Source organism: Condylura cristata, unplaced genomic scaffold, assembly GCF_000260355.1.
Source record: "Condylura cristata isolate star-nosed mole 26May11 unplaced genomic scaffold, ConCri1.0 scaffold00009, whole genome shotgun sequence".
NCBI lineage: Eukaryota > Metazoa > Chordata > Mammalia > Eulipotyphla > Talpidae > Condylura > Condylura cristata.
In genome coordinates this window covers 4,745,794-4,765,306 of record NW_004567110.1, presented here as the reverse complement: position 1 = coordinate 4,765,306, position 19,513 = coordinate 4,745,794, and the positions used below count along the sequence as shown (strand labels likewise).

Genomic DNA, 19,513 nt, shown 5'->3' with positions numbered 1-19,513 from the left:
GCCTGAGCCCAGATCACACCTGAGCTGGCCCCACCTGCGGCCTCAGGCACTGCAAGGCCAGAGACGCACTTAAGCCTAGTCCTGGAGGAGCCGTGCATCAATCCAGGTCTACTAGGAGGCCGCAAATCACCAGGGGCTGCCCTCCCGGCCATTCTCAGGAGGCTCTGGCAGGGATGAGATGGACAGACGCTTCCGACTCCGCCCAGGGCCTCCCTGCTGGGCCGGGCCAGCGCTGTGCAGGTCGAGCCTCCAGGACCCACAGGCAGGGCAGAGGGCGACCTCGTGAGCCACAAGAGCCCTTGGGGTGCTTGGCCTGGGAGCCACGGATCTGTCCCAGCCGACACGGAGCACCGGCTGCTGCAGGTGAGGCAGCCTCTGCCAGCCTCTGCCCAGCCCGTCCTGAGAGGAGCTGCGCCGTGGAGGCGGCCCTCTGGGTCACTGCAGGGCGACTGGACCGCTCCGGCTTTGAGTCCGCTGGCCCCGCTGCTGTCACCTGCAGCCTCGATTGTGCTGTGCAGGAAGCGCTTGGGGCGTGGGCGTGGGCACCGATGCCTGGAGCATCGCGTGGGCATGCGTGAGTGGGCGCCTGAGCCTGGCCGCTGAGGCTGCCAGGGCAGCACCATGCAGAAACGGCTGAGAGGAGACCACCGGGGAGCCCGGGGGGAGAGAGAAGACCCGCGGCCAGCCTGTGGCCCAGCCCCCCGACAGCTGCTGTAGAGAGGACAGCGGAGCCTGGGGAAGCCACCGAGGGCTCCAGGACTCCCCTTCACCCGCCCCTCGAATCCACAGGGCCGCTGCCCAGTGCCGGCGGGCACTGCCTCGCCTCCCTACACGCACTTGGACCAGCCGAGTCTTGCCGGCAGCAAGTTGCCCCGGATGTACTGACTCCCCAGGGCCCTGCTCAGCCCGCGCTTCCTGCCGCGCGGTACCCTGGGCACGTGGGGTGCGGGCCAGGCGCGGAGACAGTACTGGGGTGCACGCCTCTGATGCATCGGCGGCAGGCGCGGGGCCCCCTCACTCGGCCCCCACGCGAGAGCCAGCTTTGTAAACGCCTGCGAGTGCCAAGAAGACCGGCCCTCTCCCAAGTCCGCTGCCTTATGCTTCCTCCCGTTCACCGTTCGTGACTCAGCACCAAACTCAGGCAAACTGGGGTGATTCTAGCACCCCGCGTGCAGGCCTCTGCCCAGGGCCAGAGGTCCGTCCCACGACCCGCTGGGGAACCGAGGGAGGCTCCCTGCCAGCCCTGTCCATGACCCGGGTCTGCCCTGGTTCTGCCGTGTTTGCATTACTGCTTTCCAGTCTGCGTGCAGCCGGCTTCAGTCTTTGCTAAAATGAAGCAGGAGAGAGCCGAGAGAGGCGGAGAGAGCCGAGAGAGGCGGAGACAGACAGGAAGGACGATCTGATTACAGAACTGGCAGGGGAGGAGCGGCGCCCCAAGGACAGAGAGGAGATGCGCCTCCTTCCTCTCAGCTGAGCCGCCCTGGCCGGGGATGGGGAAGGCCGGCCCCTGGCCGGCCATGCTGGTCCGCTGCCCCCACGCCCACCCCCTGCATCCAAGGCTGCGCTCACAACGTGCGGGCGTGAGTGCATCGTGCTGCGCGAGGCCCTCTCTGTGGCTCTTTGGGAGGAAATGAATGAAGAGCTTCCCCGAGTTTCAAAGTGGTCCGCACTGCTCCCCTCCAGCACACCCCGCATTTGGGGCTCCTGAAGACGCGATCCCGGAACATCTGAGGGAGCATAAGGAGATGTGCGAGGCGAGACCCATTTCCTACCCAACCCGACCCGAGGTGAGTTCAAGCGGCCTGGAAGGGGCTGTGTGTTGGGGTGCAGCGGTCAAATGGGGCACAGGGGGGCCCTCACCTGTTTCACCACCGTCACTGTCCCTGGCGCCATGGCAACCACCGAGGCCACGGCCGCGGCGTCGTGCGTCTCAGCGCCCAGCTCGATGATCTGCTGGAGGATGTTCACGGCTGTGGGGTCAAGCCGGTCACCTTAGGAGAAGCAAAGAGGAGCCCGTCAGGACCACAGGGGCTGGCGGGCGGTCACAGAGCCGGCCCAGCACAGACAGCCCTCCCGGGCGGTGCTGCGACGATGCCCAGGCCCTCCTCGGAGCTCACGGGATGGCAGCAGCGTGGCTGCCGCGTGCCGGCGGGGAGGCGCTGCCCGTCAGCCGTCCCCCAGCCCCAGGGGGGCCGCTGAGGCTGGCCCGTCCCATCCTGAACCAGTACTCTGCGAGAACGCAGCTCGCCTTGGGCCGCTGAGCCATTACATGCCAAGGTCAGAGCTCGAGCGCGGATGTTCCGAATCCAAACCCAGGACAGGACTGAGCAGCGGGGCCCTGGCCGGCTGCGGGCCGCCCCCGGGAGCAGACACTGAGGAGCCGAAGGCCGAGCCGGCTGGTGGCAGCGGTCTCCCCACCGGGCCAGAGAAAGGTCCACCAGCCCAGGGGAGGCCGGGGTCTCCTCCAGTCACCTCAAAGGACTGGGGCCCCGGCTCCGGCGGCCGTGTGTGCCCACACACCCTCTCCACCTGCGGAGCGCCTCGGGGGAACCGCCCCCGGCGTGCACGTGAGCACAGCCACTCCGCCTCCGCCAGCGTCTGGACCTCACGGGCGGCTCCCTGAGGGACACTCGATCCGGAAGGGCCGAGACGGCAGGAATCTGCTGTGCTGGGTACAGTGTACGCGCGGTGCTCGGCCGAGCACCCCCATGTGTGTGCGTGCGTGTGCACACGCTCACCCCTGAAGGGAGGCTGCAAACGAACTCTGCAGCCGACTCCAAACACCCGAAGCCGAAACACACCGTCTACCTTAAACACTTACCGCACTGAGATTTTAACTCCTCCACCTTTCATCAGGCCCAAGCCAGGGTCCTGGTTCCCGGCGGGAGCCCAAAGACCCGACACCGCCCCCCTTCTCCTCGGGGCCCCCAGGCTATGAGGCGTCTGGAAGCACATCATTCCAGCTCCCGGCCAGTGCCAGACGGGGCTGGGGGTCCCCCAGGGAGCAGGTGAGAAAAGCGGGGCTTTCCTCTGCCGATGACATGCAGCCTGAACAGTGAAGATGCGTCTGCCAGAACACAGGCTCGGAGCGGGGCGAGGGCAGGCCCGGGCCTGGCGCTTCGTGGAGGGCACCAAGCCCAGCCCAGGCCGCACAGCCCCGAGGCGGCGAGCTCAGGGCGGCAGCCCTGGCTCGGCGGCAGCCCTGGCTCCGGGCACTAAGTTTGAACTGAATTCTAGGAGCTGGGAGAGCTTTCAAGGGAGCCAGCGAGCTTGTGTGTGTGTGTGCGTGGACGTGTCTGGGGTTGTGTGTGTGTGTGTGCGATGTGTATGTGTGTACAGGAGGCCTTGGCAGAGTGTCAGCCAGCATGAAGTGCTCAATATGAAGTAAGGAAACAAATTCAGACAAGGCCTCGGCTCCGGGCAGGCGCTCAACAGCGGGCTGGGGCCGCCCTTCACGGCTGGAGGCGGGAGCGCCGGCTCCCGGCTCCCTCTGGCTGGGCCGGCCCAGCTTGGGCCTGGCAGCTGATCTTCCCGGAGGGTCTGGCCCAAAGGAGGGTTCCCTGCAGTCTTCCCGCCACCTGGGGCTTCGGGATTCAGAACAAGGGGAGCGTGCTGGTCTCCTGACTCACTCCCTCCTCCGCAGGGCCTCACCCCGCGCTTCCTGCCTTGCGTCCACCCCCGGGGCTGTGGGCCTCCCCCGGTTGGGGGTCTGTTCCCATTTGGAAGAGCATGAAGAAAATGTCTCCGTGCACCACGCCCACCCCCACCAGGCTGCTGGTGCTGTGGCTCATGCTCAACCGGTCTGATGTTGAAAATGAGCTGGCACAGACCCCGCATGGGGGCCGGGAAGGACTGTGCAGCGGCACCCTGGCCCCCGCGGGCCGTGGCTGCGCCCTCTGCTCGGCTGGGTCTGCTCACACCGTGGGCACTGCCTGCCCGCCTGCGTCCCTGAGGAAGCTCGCAGGAGCCGCCGGCCTCTCGCTGAGCCGCGCGGGAGGCCTGGGCCAGCCCCGCCTGCGGCACTCGGCCCGCCTGCGAGCAGGGGCAGGCAGCCCGCTCCTCTGCAGCCGGCTCCGCTCGCGTGGGGAAGTCGGCCTGCAAGGTGCAGCCTCTGCAGAGACGGTTCTAGAACATTCCCAAGGCGGAGGTCTCCAGCCCGAATGGAAGTGCTTCTGCGGGCAGCTTGCTGGGTCGGGGTCAGGCGGAGGGCAGCTGCTGGACGCCCCCCTTCTCAAGCCCATTCACTCGGGGTGCACCGCTCTGGCGACCTCACCATTCTCGGATGTGTATCTCAGGTCCTGGAGCGCCGCCACGGCGGCCTGGGTGCCCTGCACGTCCTCTTCGGCTTCCGTGATGTGCAGATACTGGGTGGGAGGCTCCTCGGGCGTCTCTGCTGCGGGCTGAAGAGAACTTACTGTCATCCAAGCCCTTCTAGAAGAGCACCCGCGGCCAAGAGGCCCAGGATGAGGCATCAGCTGAAGCAAGTGCACCCCAGGGACGCTGTGCGCCATCACGTCGCCCAGCACCCCAGGAAACTGGCCTGTCCCCTAAGCGCACACTTCCCCGGGGGGCTTCTCTCTGCAACGGCTCAGGCCCGAGGCCCGGTCCTGGGAGGCCTGCCGCTGCAGCGGGGCACACCCCGCTCCCCAAGAGGCTCCACACCCACGCGTGCCTGTGCACACGCCTCGCTCGCCCCCACCTCCCTGTGTCCGGCTGTGGCCGTGCAGCACCCGGGCCTCGGGCCTGTGGCCAGGGTAAGGAGAAGCTGGGTGAGCTCCGTGGGAGGGCACGCCAGCCTGCGCACAGTGCCAGCTCCAGGGAAATCTCAGCGACCTGGGCGCTGTCATCACCAGATGGACACAAGCACACGTCACCAGTCTCCCCGGCACATTCAGGCAGGGAAGAGCAGGGGCCTGACGGGACACAGGGACACTCACAGGCCCTGGCTCCTCGGGGAGGCCCCCACAGCCTCACTCTGACACGCCCCCAGGGGGTGGGGTGGGAGCGAGCGTAAGGTGGAAAGTAGGAGGGTCCCCTGCGTACGAGCAGGAGACGTCACTCAGTGTGCAGGCGCTGACGTTACCACGCCGGGTGAGCAGGAGCTGGCAGGGCTCGGGCGGCCGGTGGGGACCCGCTCACGCGGGGCCAGCCGCAGGCAGGCGTCCAGCCCCCACCTAGCGGGCGCCCGTAATTATCTGATGACGGTCACTGGGCAGGCAGAGGCCGGGGCCTCGGAGTCCCGAGAGGCACAATGTGCCAGCCCACAGGACGCCGCCCAGGGAGGCTGCCGTGAGGCGGGAACGACTCAGGCCGAAAGCTCCGGGCCCGGCCCCGAGCCCCCGGAGTGAGCATCCACAGGCAGGCCCCCGCCCCGGCCCCGGCCCCGGCCCGCAGGCAGCCCAGCCAGCAGGCCCGGGGCGCCCATACAGCTGCCCCTGGGCGGGCCTCTGTGTCCAGAGTCACCATCAGCCCGAACTTGAGACAGTTACCTCCCACTTGGGGTCGCCCTCGCTTTCCACCAACTTCAGGCCGTGCTTGTTCTTCAAGTGCCGGTTGAACTCCCATTTGGTGCCATAGACAAAGCTGCAGACGGGACACTTGAGACCGCCTGAAACAGAGAGGGAAGGAGTGAGAACGGCGCGGGAGCAGCCCTGCCCCTGGGCCACGGCCACGGCCAGTTCAGCCCCGCATTAACGCTCCCGCTGTGGACGCCGGGCGTGGCAGGCGGGGGCTGCACTGGGCGCTGCTCCCTGGCGCAGGGCCACTCCTGACTTTCTCCGGAGTCGCTTCGCGCCTCCACTCGGCTGGCGGCCCGGGCCGCGGCGACCAGAGTCCAGGGTCCAGGGCCATCTGTGCTCTGCCCGAGGGCCCGCAGCAACTTGGCTCCTGGCAAACGGCCGCCCGCCGCGCCTCCTCTGTCCTGCCGGGACGCCAGGAGGGCGCTCACGTGCTGGCTGAGCGCCACGCAGCCCCGCCTGGGAGCCCACAGTAGTCTAAGGGGAGGAAGGGGCAGGTCCAGTGAAGCAATTCAGCATGGAAATGTGAACTTGTATGGGAAAAAAAAAAAAAAATTTGAGACCCGCATTAATGAACAAGAAATGGACGGGGAGCCATAAACGAGGCTGTCCGACCTGTCCTCCAAACCCCAGGAGCGGGGAAGGCATGAGCGGGGGCTGCGACATCCCAGCGTGCAGTGACGGGTCTAACTGCCAGAGCCGAGTCCTGGGACACTGGCGGCAGCTGGGGTGTCGAGGGGGGCGCTGGCACATGGCCGGCATTGTCACCTCTCTGCCCTCAGGACCAGGTTGTGCCGGGGCCGCCGGAACCAGCACCTTCCTCCCAGCACCCCACTGGCAGCCCCACGCGGGCCACAGCGGAGGTGGTAAGCCACGAAACCCTAAATGCTACACGAGGCCCTAGCCCGGAAGAGCCGAGGCACCCCCACGCCGCACACCGCTGTGGGGTGCTGGGGTGAGGTTAAAGGGGGCAGGTTGGCGGGGAGCGCCCCGCGGGCGCACAGGAGCTCCGCGTCACGTTGCCGGGGCTGAGAAGCCACACGGCTTCGCCGGACGGAGGCTAATTCTCAGAACAGTGACGCACAAATCCCAGCGGCCAGTGACGGGGTGTTTGCGGCAGTGTCGGGTCCGGGCCGCGCTCTGCGCCTGAGACGTGTGTGCTCTAACTGCACACACACTCAGCCCTCTGATTTCAGAGCTGCTTCTCCCAGAGGAACACAGGGTCTCTCGGCTCCTTCCTCAACACGTCCCTGGGATATGTATACTCACATTTGTTTTTTAAAGATTTATTTATCTATGCTCACAGAACTGGGGCGAGAGGATTCGCCAGAGACAGAATGGGGAGCAGAACAGGCAGAGAGATGAAGCCCACTACTGAGGGGAGCAGCGGGCGGGTCAGGAGAGGTCAGATCCCTGGCGGGGGATGGCATTTGTGCTGCGGTGGCTTCCAGGGGCTTCATAATGTGGTGCTTTAACCTGCTGACCAGCAGGGAGAGCCCCTATATTCACATATTTACAGTAAGCAAACACGAACGAACGCGCAATCTGCGATTAAATCTATATAAATAAATGTGTATCTGTGGCATATAAAAAGTGCACGTTTGTGGCCCTCCCTGGTGGCGCAGCGGGTTCCAGCACAGCAGTGAGAAGCTAACGCCGCTTCCGCATGAGTTCGATGCCCGCCTGCCCCGGAGGAGACCACACGGCGTGGCAGACCTCTCCTGACCCGCCCGCTGCTGCCCTCAGCAGTGTACTTCGTCGATCTGCCTGTTCTGCCCCCCAACTCTGTCCCTGGTGAATCCTCTCGCCCTTTGCACCTCTGGCCTGTACCCCAGTTCTGTATGAATAAATAAATAAATCTTAAAAAAAAAAAAGTGCACGTTTGTATCTGAAATAGAGCTGAGATATGTATAAGTGCGTGTGTGTGTACACGAGACCAGACATACTCATGCAAAGACTAAAAATAAAGCCCAGAGCCCTTCAAGGGGCGCTGATTGCGGGGCGCTGTCGCAAGTCAACCGGAAACTCAGGCCTGAAACGGCCGAACCCAGCCCCTTTTCTGCCAGGCAGTAATGCGAGTCTGCAAGCACCGGGCAAGATGGCGTCACCCATCAGCTCCCCGGCCCGGCTGCCAGGCCACGTCTGTGCCCTGCCAGTGCCCCCAGGGGACGGGTCCACGGCAGCCTCCAGCCAGCTCCTTGGCTTTTTACTGCGCCACCCGGACCATCCACCCTCTACCCGGAGGTCCTGGGGGGTCGGGGTCACCAACCAGGCGGGTCGAGCAGGACAGGCAGGCTCGGGCCTCTCCCGGCCCCACCCGCGGCTCCCACAGCCCCGGCAGTGAAAGCGGGCAGGCCGCGGGGCCGGTGGCCCAGGCGGACACTGTCCGGCCCCTGAGCGTCTCGCGCCGCTCAGGGGTCCCCGCCCGTCACTCGGCTCACTGGTTTACACAAAGATGCGTTTCGGGGTGAAGAGCATGAGCGAGGCCTCACATGGCCCTGCCAAGGCCCCGTACCCCAGCTGGGAGAGCCCGGGCAGGGGCGGGGTGGTCTCTGTTTGCGGGGCTAAGGCCTAGGCCCACTCCCACTTCAGACAGCCCCAGGCTTGGGAGAGTCGCCACAGACCTGCTGCTGGGGGCAAAAATGCTTCAGCTCAAGCCCGGGGCGCAGACAGGAAAACAAGCGCCTGCCCCGGCGTGTTGACAGCGCCTGAGCCACGAAGGGGTCGCTCAGTGGAAAAGGAAACAGCACGGCACGACTTTCCTAAGTCCGTGAACGCTGGGTAGCCTACAGCTCGCCCGCAGCTCGCTAATGTGGCGTTATGGTAACTGTGATGAAGAAACATCTGGAAACCCCACCGTGCAACAGCCAGGGCCGGGATACCAAGTCAGACCCCGGCTCGGAGCAGAGCCTCTGGGCGCCCCGCCGCCCGCCCCACGAGCAGTCCGGCGGGGGCTTCCACTGTGGCCGCCAGGCCCGGGAGAGGGTCCCGACACTGACCAGCACAGCGACGGCTGGGCGGGGGAGGGGCGGCCGGGCAGCACTTCCGCGAGGCGGCTCCTCGCTCATCCCGCTGAGGCGGGGCGAGCAGGGGCCACTCCCAGCTGGACGTCCGGGATCCCGCCGAACGGAGCTGCCGCAGCCCCTCCCGGGCTCGGGCCCGCAGGCCGTGGGCACCCACCTTGCTGCAGCAGCGCGTCGGCCGCCAGCTCCCCGGTGCCCGCGTTGGCGTACTCCTCGTTGGGGTGCTTCCTGTTGTAGTGCCGCTTCAGGGAGCCGGATATGTTGCAGGAGTAGTGGCAGTGGGCGCAGCGGAAAGGCTGTGGGGACACGGGGAGGCTCAGGGACGCTGAGCCCAGCGAGGCCACGCCCTTCGGACAGAGCCAGAGGCGCGGCCCCCCAGACGGCCCTGCACTCCTGGTCTCTGAGCTCTGCGTGCCCGAGCACGGGCGGGGTGCAGCCGTGGCCCCCAGGCTGTACCCCAGGGGAACGCTGGCCCTGGGCTGACCAGTGCTGCCCCGGGGAGTGAGCGCGTGACAGCGAAGGTGCACACAGGAGCGGCTGCCCTCTCATTTCTCCTCTTCCCTTTCCTCCCCGCTCCCATCCCCTGCTTCCCTCCCTGGTGCTGACAGGGGCGCCCAGCTGAGGCCGAGGACGCTCTCTGACAGAGAATACGAGGTCTGAAGCGCTGGGGGCCTGTCCTTCGGAAGCTAAAATAAAAGCTAAAACATCTTCCAGCGCTCCCATCACTAAATGAGCCAATGCGGTGGCATTATCTTGGAGTGTCGGCATTTACGCGGGACCGAAGGAGCAGGACGTGCTGGTGTGCAGATGCGCGAGCCGGGACACTGGCCAGCCGGCCGGCCGCCCCTGCGGCAGCCCCAGCACATGGCCGCAGGGGTGTCGGCTTCCTTCTTCCCCAGAGCGGGCCCACGTGAGAACCTCATCCCCAGGCTGCCGTCTGCATGGGAACCTTCGACTCCAGGTGCCTCCCAGGGGACAGCGGCTGCTCTCCCCTGCCGGGGAGCCTCTTGGGTGGCCTCGGCAGCCTGGCCCAGGCCTCCTCTCGAGGCGCCGCCCCTGGTGTGGGGTCTGGTGTCTGGTGCTCAAGAGGACCAGTAGGAGGAACCGGAGAGGCTGCATCCAGGCACAGACCGGGCCAGCTCTGACAGTGAGAGTCTGGACAGACTGAGGTGGTGGCTGTGGCGGGGCGGCAGCCCAGCTGTCCAGGCCCAGCAGAGTGCTAGGAGGCCTCGGCCCACCCGGAGGAGCGCGTCTCCAGGACCCGTCTCCAGCCTGAGCGCCTTCCAGAAGACCCTCCCGATACCCCCGGAGACAGCACAGCGCAACCCCGCGTTCCAGTCCACACGCATCCCTACCAGCCGCTCTGACTCAGCCCACGGGAGCCTGCTGGCCGGGTACCAGACTGCAAGTTAAACAACAGGGTAAATGTTTTAAAACCGGGGGCACCACAGGTTCAAAGCATGGCCTGACTGAGGCAATTATCTCACAGTAAATAACAGCAAATCTACCCACGCTAATGGCTCTTCATGCCAGAGCTTAGCCGACTCGTCCGTGCTCTCGGAGTATTGATTTCTCGGTAATCGCTCGCTGTCAAAAATGCAGTATTTCCAGACTGGACGTGATTACACGGGATTTTAATTTAACATAACATAATCTCCTTTCCTCCCCCCAGAAGTGCTTTGAAATCCAGAATACACAGACGCGGGAGATGGCCCGTTCAGGCGGGCTCACGGTGTGTGCTCGAGGCCCTCCCGGTCACACGGCACAGAGCAGGAAGGGGGAGCGGGGTATGCACCGGGGTGCCATGCGGAACCACAGAACAGTGGCACTCCCGTGACCAGCGACATCAGTCAGACGGCCTGCCAGATGCCACAGGTGTTAGAAACTATAGATCTACATGACGAGATAATACTGTATTGACTCAACCAAACATGCCTTTTAGGTAAGCACGCAGTTGCAGTCACGAGTCAGCCTGCCGGGCCTCCCAGCACACAGCGCGAGAGTCTCTCTCAGCCCTGCACGCCCTGGCGGCTGCTTCCTGGGACCGGGGAGCCCGAGGACAGAGGCCGGGTTCTGCAAGCCTTGCCCCGCTTGGCTCCTGGCATACTGGTACAGAAAAGGGAGCGGAACCCACAGTCAACTTCCACAGGCTTCACATCAAAAATACAGGTGAGCACTTAAAACTCTAAATGCCAAGTTGTGGGGTCATGTGTTCCATCTGTAACACTAAGGAGAAGTGCCTCAAAAGGTAACAAAGCCAACAACTGGGATCTCCCTTCTCAATATTTCTGTGAAAATACTTTATGTAGATTTTAATTTGACCACAGATTTTCATTTGACTCGAGTTTCAAGCTACGCATTTTTGAAGGTTTGATTGATTTTAGGTAGATGTCAAACAAATTTAACAGGGAATTTAAATTTTCCTCTTGAAACAACACAAGCGCCTACAGCTGAAGGGTGGTGGGCCAGAGAGAGAAGGCCCATCGCCCTCCCCAAGCCAGAGCTCTGGGGAGCACGCCCCACTGGTTCCAGAAATGAAGGAGGTCTAAGAAAGAAGGAGGGGTCAGCATTAAGTCACATGGAACGGTTTCCAAAATGCACGGATTTTGAAAACTGCTGAACTCAGAGTGATCTGCACTTTTCTGCAGACTTGCACATTCACCCCCAAATGAAGGGCTGACTTTCCGGAAGTCTCCTCCCGGTGCAGCCAGCACCTCTCAGAGCAAACTCCCTCCCGCACCGGGGCCCTGAGCTATCTCCTGCCTCCCAGACGGGGAGTGGGGCGAGGGAGGATGAAGGGAGGAGAGTATGGGCCAGGGAGTACGGGCCCCTGAGGCCTGGGCCAGGGAGTCAGCCGGGGCCAGGCAGGCCCAACAGTGCGGGCAGGTGGCACCTCAGGAGAGACACTGGCTCTGTGCCAAGAAGGCGGGAATTCATGACGAGTCGTATGAGAAATGCACCTGGAGAAAGGTTCTCTGTGTTAAGTGACATTGGTGGGGCCAGGCACACTTCAAAGGGATGTGCCAGTGAGTGGAAGCAGATGACAATGACTCCCTGAGCAAATTGAACATGTCACAGGCCCAGGCAAAGGGAAGCTTATACCAAGAGGTGAGCAGAGGGCTTGCGTTCGCTGCGCCACGCTCCTCTGCCCCGGTGTTTGGGTGCCCACTGCTGATCTCGCCCTTCACTGACTCACACACAAGTCACAGTTATTTGCAGCCAACAGCCCTCGCAGCCCCACTTCTGCCCCTGCAAGCACAGCCGATCTGGCCGGTGGTGCTGCTGAGGCATGCAGCTCACGCGTTTGCAATTTTGATAGATCCTGCCAAGCAACACCTCCTCAGGGATGCAGCCATGTGTCCCCCGAAGACAGCAAGTGAGAGAGAGCCTCTTTCTCCAGCCTCAGCAAGCAGTATGCCGTGGGCTTCTGAATAGTTACTGCACTGACCATGGTGTATGTTAGTGTGGTTTTACAGGCAGTGCAAGGGGATTCTCAGGACGCTGAAGCCTCTCTGCCAGCCGGGCACACACAGTCACAAGTCTGTGTGCCGTGAGAAGTATCCATAAGCGCGTTTTCAGGAAATGGGACCACGCCTATGAACTGGTGACAAATGAAAAGCCGGTGCTTATGGCGCCCAATGCTCTCTGGTCCTAGGAGGCTCCTCTAGTTCTCAAAGTGCGACATTCTCAGCAAACCATCTGGCAACTCACGGAAGCCACATTCTCCAACAGAGCTTTATCAGCAGTAAAACTGACATTTTAATCTCCATAAAAAAAAAAAAAAAGCACATGTGCAGAATGACCTCAATCATGACTAAATGTGAAGGAAAGAACAAAGAGGATTTTCCCAATCTTATTCAGTGAAGACCTATTAACTTGATTTTTAAAATAAATATATAAATAAAAACAAGCAATTTAAGAAGGCAATGCAGGAGTTGTGCTTATCACAGGGTTTCTCGACACAAATTATATCCTGTAAATTGTATATCTAGATCACCCAGAGCAAATTGGTTTCTTCTTGCAAGTCAACTGCGACAGATGAGCGCCTGCATGCCTGTGTTCTCAGACCTCATCTGGATTCGTGAAACAGACGCCTGAGCTTAGTGATATTTGTCGCTGCTGTGGAAGGGGGTGTGGGAGAAGACACACAATGTATGTTCCGATTTTGATGAATATTTTCTACCACAGAGTAGATATAAAAGGAAGAAAAGGGGAGGGGGTGCAGAGGGCAGACGCGATACCTCCCACCGCCCCCCCCCAAGATGTCCACCTTCTAATCTCTGGATGCCTGTCTGGCAAAGAGGAATTGAGACAGGTGGAACTGAGGAGGTCCATCATCTGTTCTTAAGATAAGGACACATCTGGCTGATCCAAGTGGACCTGCTATAAGAGGGGAACAGGTGAGGGGAGTCATAGAGGGTGTCCTGAGGGGTGATCTGAGCCAGCTTTGAGAAAGGAAGACGGGGCTACGACCGAAGGCATGCGGGTGCCTCTAGAAGCCTGAAAGGGCAGACCGGTGGGTGTTCGCCAGAGTTCAGAAAAAGACAGCGGTGCCTCGCCCCAACGTTAGCTCCTCGGGGCCTGGGGTGGAATTTCGAGCGACACAACTGAGATGACAAGTATGCCTCTGAAGGTGACAGCGGTGACAGAGGCAGGAGAGCAGCTGCTGCTGTTGTGGAGCAGGGCGCCGGCAGGAACCGACTTCACTGCTCAGTCAAGTGAGAGACACGACTTCGGCCAGTCAGCCTAAAGTGAGCCCCACTCGTGGGCTGGGAGGCCAGGCTGCTGAGCACCCTCCGTCACCACGCCCTGGCCCGCTGCCCTCACATAAGCGAGAGGGCCCACGAATCTTAGAAAACAACGAGGATTTCAGGGCAGCTGTGTCTGCCCAGGAAGACACCCACATGGAAAGACGGTGACGCGGGAGCCCGCTGCTATTCCCGCGAGAGCAAGGCCACCGCGCGGGGCCAAGGGCCCTCCTCTGAAGGGGGGGCGTGGAGCGCTCCGGGAGGCCCTCAGTCTAGGGCACCAGGTCCCCAGAGAAACACCTGTGAGCTGTGCAAGGCGCTTAGTTCTAATGACACAGCACAGCTTGTCCTGGGGAAGCCGCCCCGCGCCCCCCTACACGCGAAGCTCCCAGTGAGCCGTGGTCTCCCGGACAAACCCATCACGGGGACCACAGGCAGCTCCCTCCGTCACGACAGGTACAGGCTTCGGTTTCCCTGCCCACCCCGCCTGCCCAGTGAGTAACTGAGAAGACCAGTGGGAAAGGCTCACGCTCCGCCGCTCCCCGCCTGGACGCCGCCCCTGCCGGCCGCTGGGCCCTCAGCCCCAAGAGGGGGGTGCGGGGTTCACTCGCAGCCACTTGGGAGTAGACGGGCTGAGGATGGGAACACGCACACTCACTCACTCTAGCACACCGGCTGGCGGGGGTCAGGGCGCTGCTCTGGGGGCCAGGCCCCCCACATCTCAGAGGACGCCTCCGCCCCCAGGCGCCGTTGGGGGGCTCCTGGCACAGCGGGCACAGGCCGGCGAGGCTCGAGAGCGCCAGCCGAGTGTGTGACTGGCAGCGCACCCCCTCCCACGCCACCCACGCTCTGTCTCTGCTGAGGGCGCCGCTCCCCGCCTCCCTACCAGCGCTGCCCACCTCGAGGGTCCAGCTGCCCAGCGCCCAGCCAGCACTTCTTGAAGCGACTCGCTGGGCCGCGCACTGGCTGTCAGGGCCTGCGCACCAGCCGTGGCCGGCCCCGCCCCGCCTCCGTGAGCAGAGCGCCAGCGAACGGTGAGAGAGGACACGGACAGCCACCTGGGCAGCCTGCCACGCGGGGGGGCGGGACCCCAGGAGCGCCATCTTCAGCCTGTGTGATAACCTGCCAGGGGTTGGCGCCCCCAAGCAGAGGGGGTGCCCCTGCCCCAGCCCACAGGCACACGCCTTGTCCCAAGCCCGCACGGTCCTCCTGCACTCGTTCTGGCAAGCTGGGGGCTGTCCTAGCCCGCGCCCCTCACGCCCCCAGGCTTATGCACAGAGAGCCGGGCAGCAGGCAGCCAGAGACGCTCGGAGCTGCCGGGGGAGGCCTGCAGCGAAGGGAAGGGCCCCCCCACTGCTGGCTGGGAGCCGGCGCCGCCCGCAGCCCGCCCGGCCGGCGAGGGCCCTACCTTGAAGGAGGCGTGCTGCTCCATGTGCCGCAGCAGCTGGGGCTTCTGGGCCGCCGTGTAGTCGCACACCGCGCACTTGAACTGCTTCCCTGCGGGAGGGAGGAGAAGTGAGCGTCGCGGCTGCCTGAGGGTGACCCAAAGGCCAGGCCCAGTACCCCAAGGGGACCCTTGCGTCAGGGTCCCCGCATCTCAGAGCGGAGTCCCTGAGGACTGACGCGAAACAAAAGCAGTTCCTGAGAAAGCGCGGGGTGTCCAGGCACCTCGAGCGGAGAGCCCCATGAAGGGGACGTGACGGGGCACAGGCCAGAGCTGGCTCTGGAGGGGCTGCAGGGCTAGAGCGTCAGGGCCCCCCCGCCCACTGAGGAGCCCACTGAGGAGCCGGCAGTTAGCCCAGAGCCGCAAGGACCCGCAGGAGGCCAATGGGGCGAGGGCAGGGCTGGGCGTGGGCGTGAGGATAGAAGAAGGCAGATTCCAGGGATGCTAGAAAAAACGCAAGCCACCATTCTTTGAGGAGGACTAATGCTTTAGGACTGTGCAGATATTCAAAATCAGGGTGGCCAGGCACACGTGGACTACAGTGAGCAGGAAACAGGGCACAGGAGACTTCATCCCCCACAGTGCAAGCAAAACCTCAACTTGTCCTAACACAAACCCGTGCGGCCAACACAAACCGGCCTGCTTCTCACAGCGCTTGGCTATCCGCCGCGGCGCTGCACGGAGGAGCCTCTCCGGGCCCCTGGCCACACACTCCGCCCCCCGGGCCTCTACTCCACTCCTCTGAGCGCAGAGCTGCTCCCCCAGTCCCCGTTCTCCCTCCCCTGCGCTCAGGCCTTGTGACAGCTGGCATCTGGCCCTTCTTCCCTCCTCTGAGCCCCAGCAGGGCAGCACGTCCTGCAAGCGCCTGGCCCTCGCAGGCGCCCACACTGCTGCCCGGCCCGGACACCGTAGCGCTGCCTGCCATCACCATCCCCAAGACCGGGCCGCCACCAGCTGCCCAAGCCCGGCCCACGCCCTTCCCTCCGACACGGACGCACTGAACGCGTCTGTGCATCTGACGTGGATAACACGCTCACGGGCACAGGCGGAGGAAACCACCGTGTAAACACGTCAGTGCAACAACCATACCCCTGGCTGCCGCCAGCGGGCCCACGTTCAGATTTCACTCATCTCGCGAGTGTGGGGCTCGGAGAAGGGCATCTCAGAAATGCCCGCTGTCAGGCTCCATGCTAGCCCCGGCAGGGGCGAGAAGGGCGGGGACTGGTGAGGTGGGTGCCGAGGACAGGTGGGACAGGTGGCCAGTGGGCTGGGCTGTCGAGAACCTCGGCTCGGCTCAGACGGAGGCCGGGAAGGCAGCACCCAGTGAGAGAGAGACAGTTTGGGGCAGAAGCAGCCCAAAACACAAAGACCCAACTCTCTTTATGATTAGCGCCTCTTCTGCTGCAGCAACCTGAAATGAATGCTGTCAGCTGCAGCCGAAGACCCGACAAGTGTGGCTGAGACGGAGTCGGGAAGGCAGACGTAGAAGGCCTTGACCCCGAGAAGCGGCAGGGCACAGCCGGATGGTGCCCAGGGCCAGCCTGGACCAGCTCGCACGGCACGGTCGGGCGCCGAGGACGAGAGCTCTGCACCGCGGCTCCCCGGCCCCCGCAACACCTGTCCAGTGTCACGAGCTGCCAAAGGACTGAAAATCACAGTAACACGGTAGGTAGGACTCACCGCACGCTAAGCTAAGACGCTGGGCGTGCTTTCACAGCGAGCCGTGGTAGAAGTGGAGAGCAGAGCTAGACCGCGCCTGCGTCCCCGACGGACTTCTGCGAAGCCCACCTGTGGTGCACGCACGGCGACCCCCCCGACAAGAGCCGTCCTGCTCCTGGAAACGTGTCCAGGGAATCCATTCTGAAGAAAGAAGTCTGTATGCAGGAAGGTTTCTCTGCAAAGAGGGGGTAAGAATGGGAGCGAGAGGGATCAAAAACGGGGGATGGGGGAGAGAAGTGCACGGGACTACGGTGATGGCACACGGGTGACTTGGTGATGGGAAACCCATGGGGATTACACCTGAGATGCAAAAAAAAATGTATAAAATGATGTAAAAATACATCATGTATAAAATGATGTAAAAACTATTATATTATTAAAAAAAAAAAAAAAAAACGGGAGGAAGAAAGCTGTCCCAAAATGAGGGGGTGGTTATGTGACCTCACTGTGAGGTCTCCACCTCCAGGCGACATCATGTGACTCTTAGACTTATGCGCGGATAATTGCAGAGCTAGTAAACAGGTATACCACATAGCATTAATTGTAATAGATGGATAGAATAATTATTTGTCTATTTTAAACTTACAGTACTAACTTTAAGGCTATTTATGCCTTAATCACACTCTAAGGCATTGCCCTATAAAGGGGAGGAGCCAGGTCCCTGCCCGCCAGTGGAGGCGGAGCTGAGCCCTGAGGTGATGCTGCAGGGGAGGGGGTGGGGGAAGGGGTGGGGGGGTGGTGAGCTCAGAGGAACACAGGACGGGTAACTTAGGGTGTTCCGCTGGGAAGCTACACCCTTTCTTCTCTCTGCGCACACCGACTGCATCAAAGTTCTTTTACACACACGTATGCTGTGTCTCTGGGTACACAGATGACCAGGCCCCTGAGACAGGACAAGTTTGGGGTCTCCACGGTACCCCTCAATTTGGCTGCTAACAGCAACAATGTAATGACTCCAGCAAAGAGAATTTTAAAAAGTAATTGATTTTCTTAGGAGACAGGGCAGGAGGGCTGTCTGAAGGGAGGGGTGAGATTTCTGAGACTGTCATATTAATGCTGTTTGTGCAACAGGAAAGCCTTTCAGACAGCTGCCCGGAAAGGCCGGCGTTACACCCCACACAGGGGGTTGCACACAGGCCAGAGGGGAGGCTCTCAACACCGACCACAGAATGGAATAAATCACAGCCTCCTGAGCTTGCGAGCGCAAAAGCGTCTTTCCCGAGGCCACCCCACCTGCACAGGGGCCCGGGTTTGTGGGTGCTCTTCCAAACCGGGCACCATTGTCCCTCATCTTCACAAGGGCCAAATCTTGTGAATAATCTCGGGCATGGTCATTTCTAGTCTTCTGAGGTGGGACTTAGTGTTTGTAAACAGCCAGAAGCCATCCTGGGCGGAGTCCTGTCACTAAGGCAGACGCCCTCCAGGAAAAGGAAACACTCTGAGCTCACTGCAGAAGCCCGCAGCAAAGCAAAACCAAAGCAGGCTCTTTGCAGGAACAAAGGCCTGCTGGCCACGACTCCTGAGCTGGCGTCTGCTCCTTGAGGAGCGCTCCCTGCTTGGCCCAGGGACCCCCATGCCGAGGGCGGGCACCGCAGCCTCCTAGATGTCAGTCATCAGACTCCAGACAGTGCGTACCATGCTGAGGTCGGGGGAGCTGCACAAACAGGGGTGCCCGGGCCGGGGGACAGGAGGTGTGGCCTGGGGTGAGGGGGCCGCGAGGGCGCGTGCGTGCCGCATCTGAGGAGGTAGATACACAGGGGCTTCCCCAGGCTGGTCTACTGAGCCACACACGCACCAACCGTGCACTGAGTGTGTGTGATACTTAAATTAGGCAACAAAACAGAAAAGGAAAAAACCCAAGGGCAAAACAGGCTGCCTCCCCCGAAGGCCTGGGGAACTGGCCTCCAGTTAGTTTAGGGCACCAAAGAGGAGGCCTGAGGCTGCCCAGGGCCTGGGTGCTGCAGGCCGCCTGCTCGGAAACACGGCGCACTGCCGTCTGCCTGAAAAACGTGCCGTCTGGTAACCCCCCTCCATGTGGGAGGGCGGGGGAGACCGGTCTTCTCACTGCATCTGTTCACCCCTCAAAAGGCTGCCCGTGTCTCCAGAAGCTCGCTGTTTTCAACTTTTCCTGGAAGTGGGGTGCTTCTACGAGAAAGGTGGCCTCCAGCCTGCAAGATTTCAGGGACAGCGACCGCTATTGCAGGGAATGTCGCTCCGGAGGGCAAGACGAACACACGGGGCGGGCGGAGAGCCCGTGCCAGGCAGGCGGCCGTCTCCACTCGAGGGGGGCGGCAACCACACCTCCCTTGATGGCAGCTGGGGGCGCTCGCCCAGGGCCCAGCGAAGTCCCGGCTGGCGAGTAGCACTTCGAAAACACGCGGCACCAGTGGCCCCAGGCTTCCTGCAACATGCCTCAGCCTGAGCGTCGTCCCTGGGGAAGTTTCCAGCTGCCGAGTTCCTTGAAATAGTCCTGGATGAAACGAAGGAGGAACGTGCCGCAGAAGATCTCACACCACTGTGTGAAAAGACAGCCATCCCTTCATCCTCCAGGATTTGGATTCCGTCAGAACACAAAGGAAGACAGCGATGGAAAATTCCTTCTGATTTAAAGCAGTGGTTTTGCAGTACCTGTGAAATCACCCGACCCCGCCAGGCTTTCTGTGTACCTCCAACCGGAAGGCGGAAGGCACGCGGAAACACTTGGAGAAGGAATCTGCATAAATCTAAACATCACTAGCAACAGCACCTAGAGGCGGAGAAGTGAACATGTCTTATGACTATTTATCCAGTCTTACTGAAAAGGTGGCATTTTGCATAAGTAAATTTTTCAGAAAACTGACTTTACCCTTTCCGGCCGTGATACCCTATAAATACTGGCTGGCCGGCGCGTGGTGCCTTCCTAATGAGGGCAGGCTGGGAGAAGAGTACACTGAGCTCGCCTACCCGACACCGAAGACGCGGATTAATCACCACAAACATCCATGCTGGCGCTGTGTGGCTGAGACGAAGGTGTGAGAAAACTGAAACCCGAAGGACAAGCACCCCACCCTGCGCGGTGAAGGG

At 62.0% G+C, this 19,513-nt stretch overlaps 1 protein-coding gene across 1 annotated transcript in view; it reads right to left on the bottom strand.

Annotated features, from left to right (window-relative positions):
• The window catches only part of ZFAT (zinc finger and AT hook domain containing), a 68,217-nt gene that overhangs the window by 8,040 nt on the left and 40,664 nt on the right, over positions 1-19,513 (bottom strand). The window contains exons 12-16 of the mRNA XM_012722899.1: positions 14,696-14,883; positions 8,697-8,835; positions 5,490-5,608; positions 4,274-4,400; positions 1,861-1,991 (exon numbers count right to left, since the gene is read on the bottom strand). Coding sequence (XP_012578353.1) covers positions 1,861-1,991; positions 4,274-4,400; positions 5,490-5,608; positions 8,697-8,835; positions 14,696-14,883 — 704 coding nt within the window. The remainder of the gene's footprint in view (positions 1-1,860; positions 1,992-4,273; positions 4,401-5,489; positions 5,609-8,696; positions 8,836-14,695; positions 14,884-19,513) is intronic.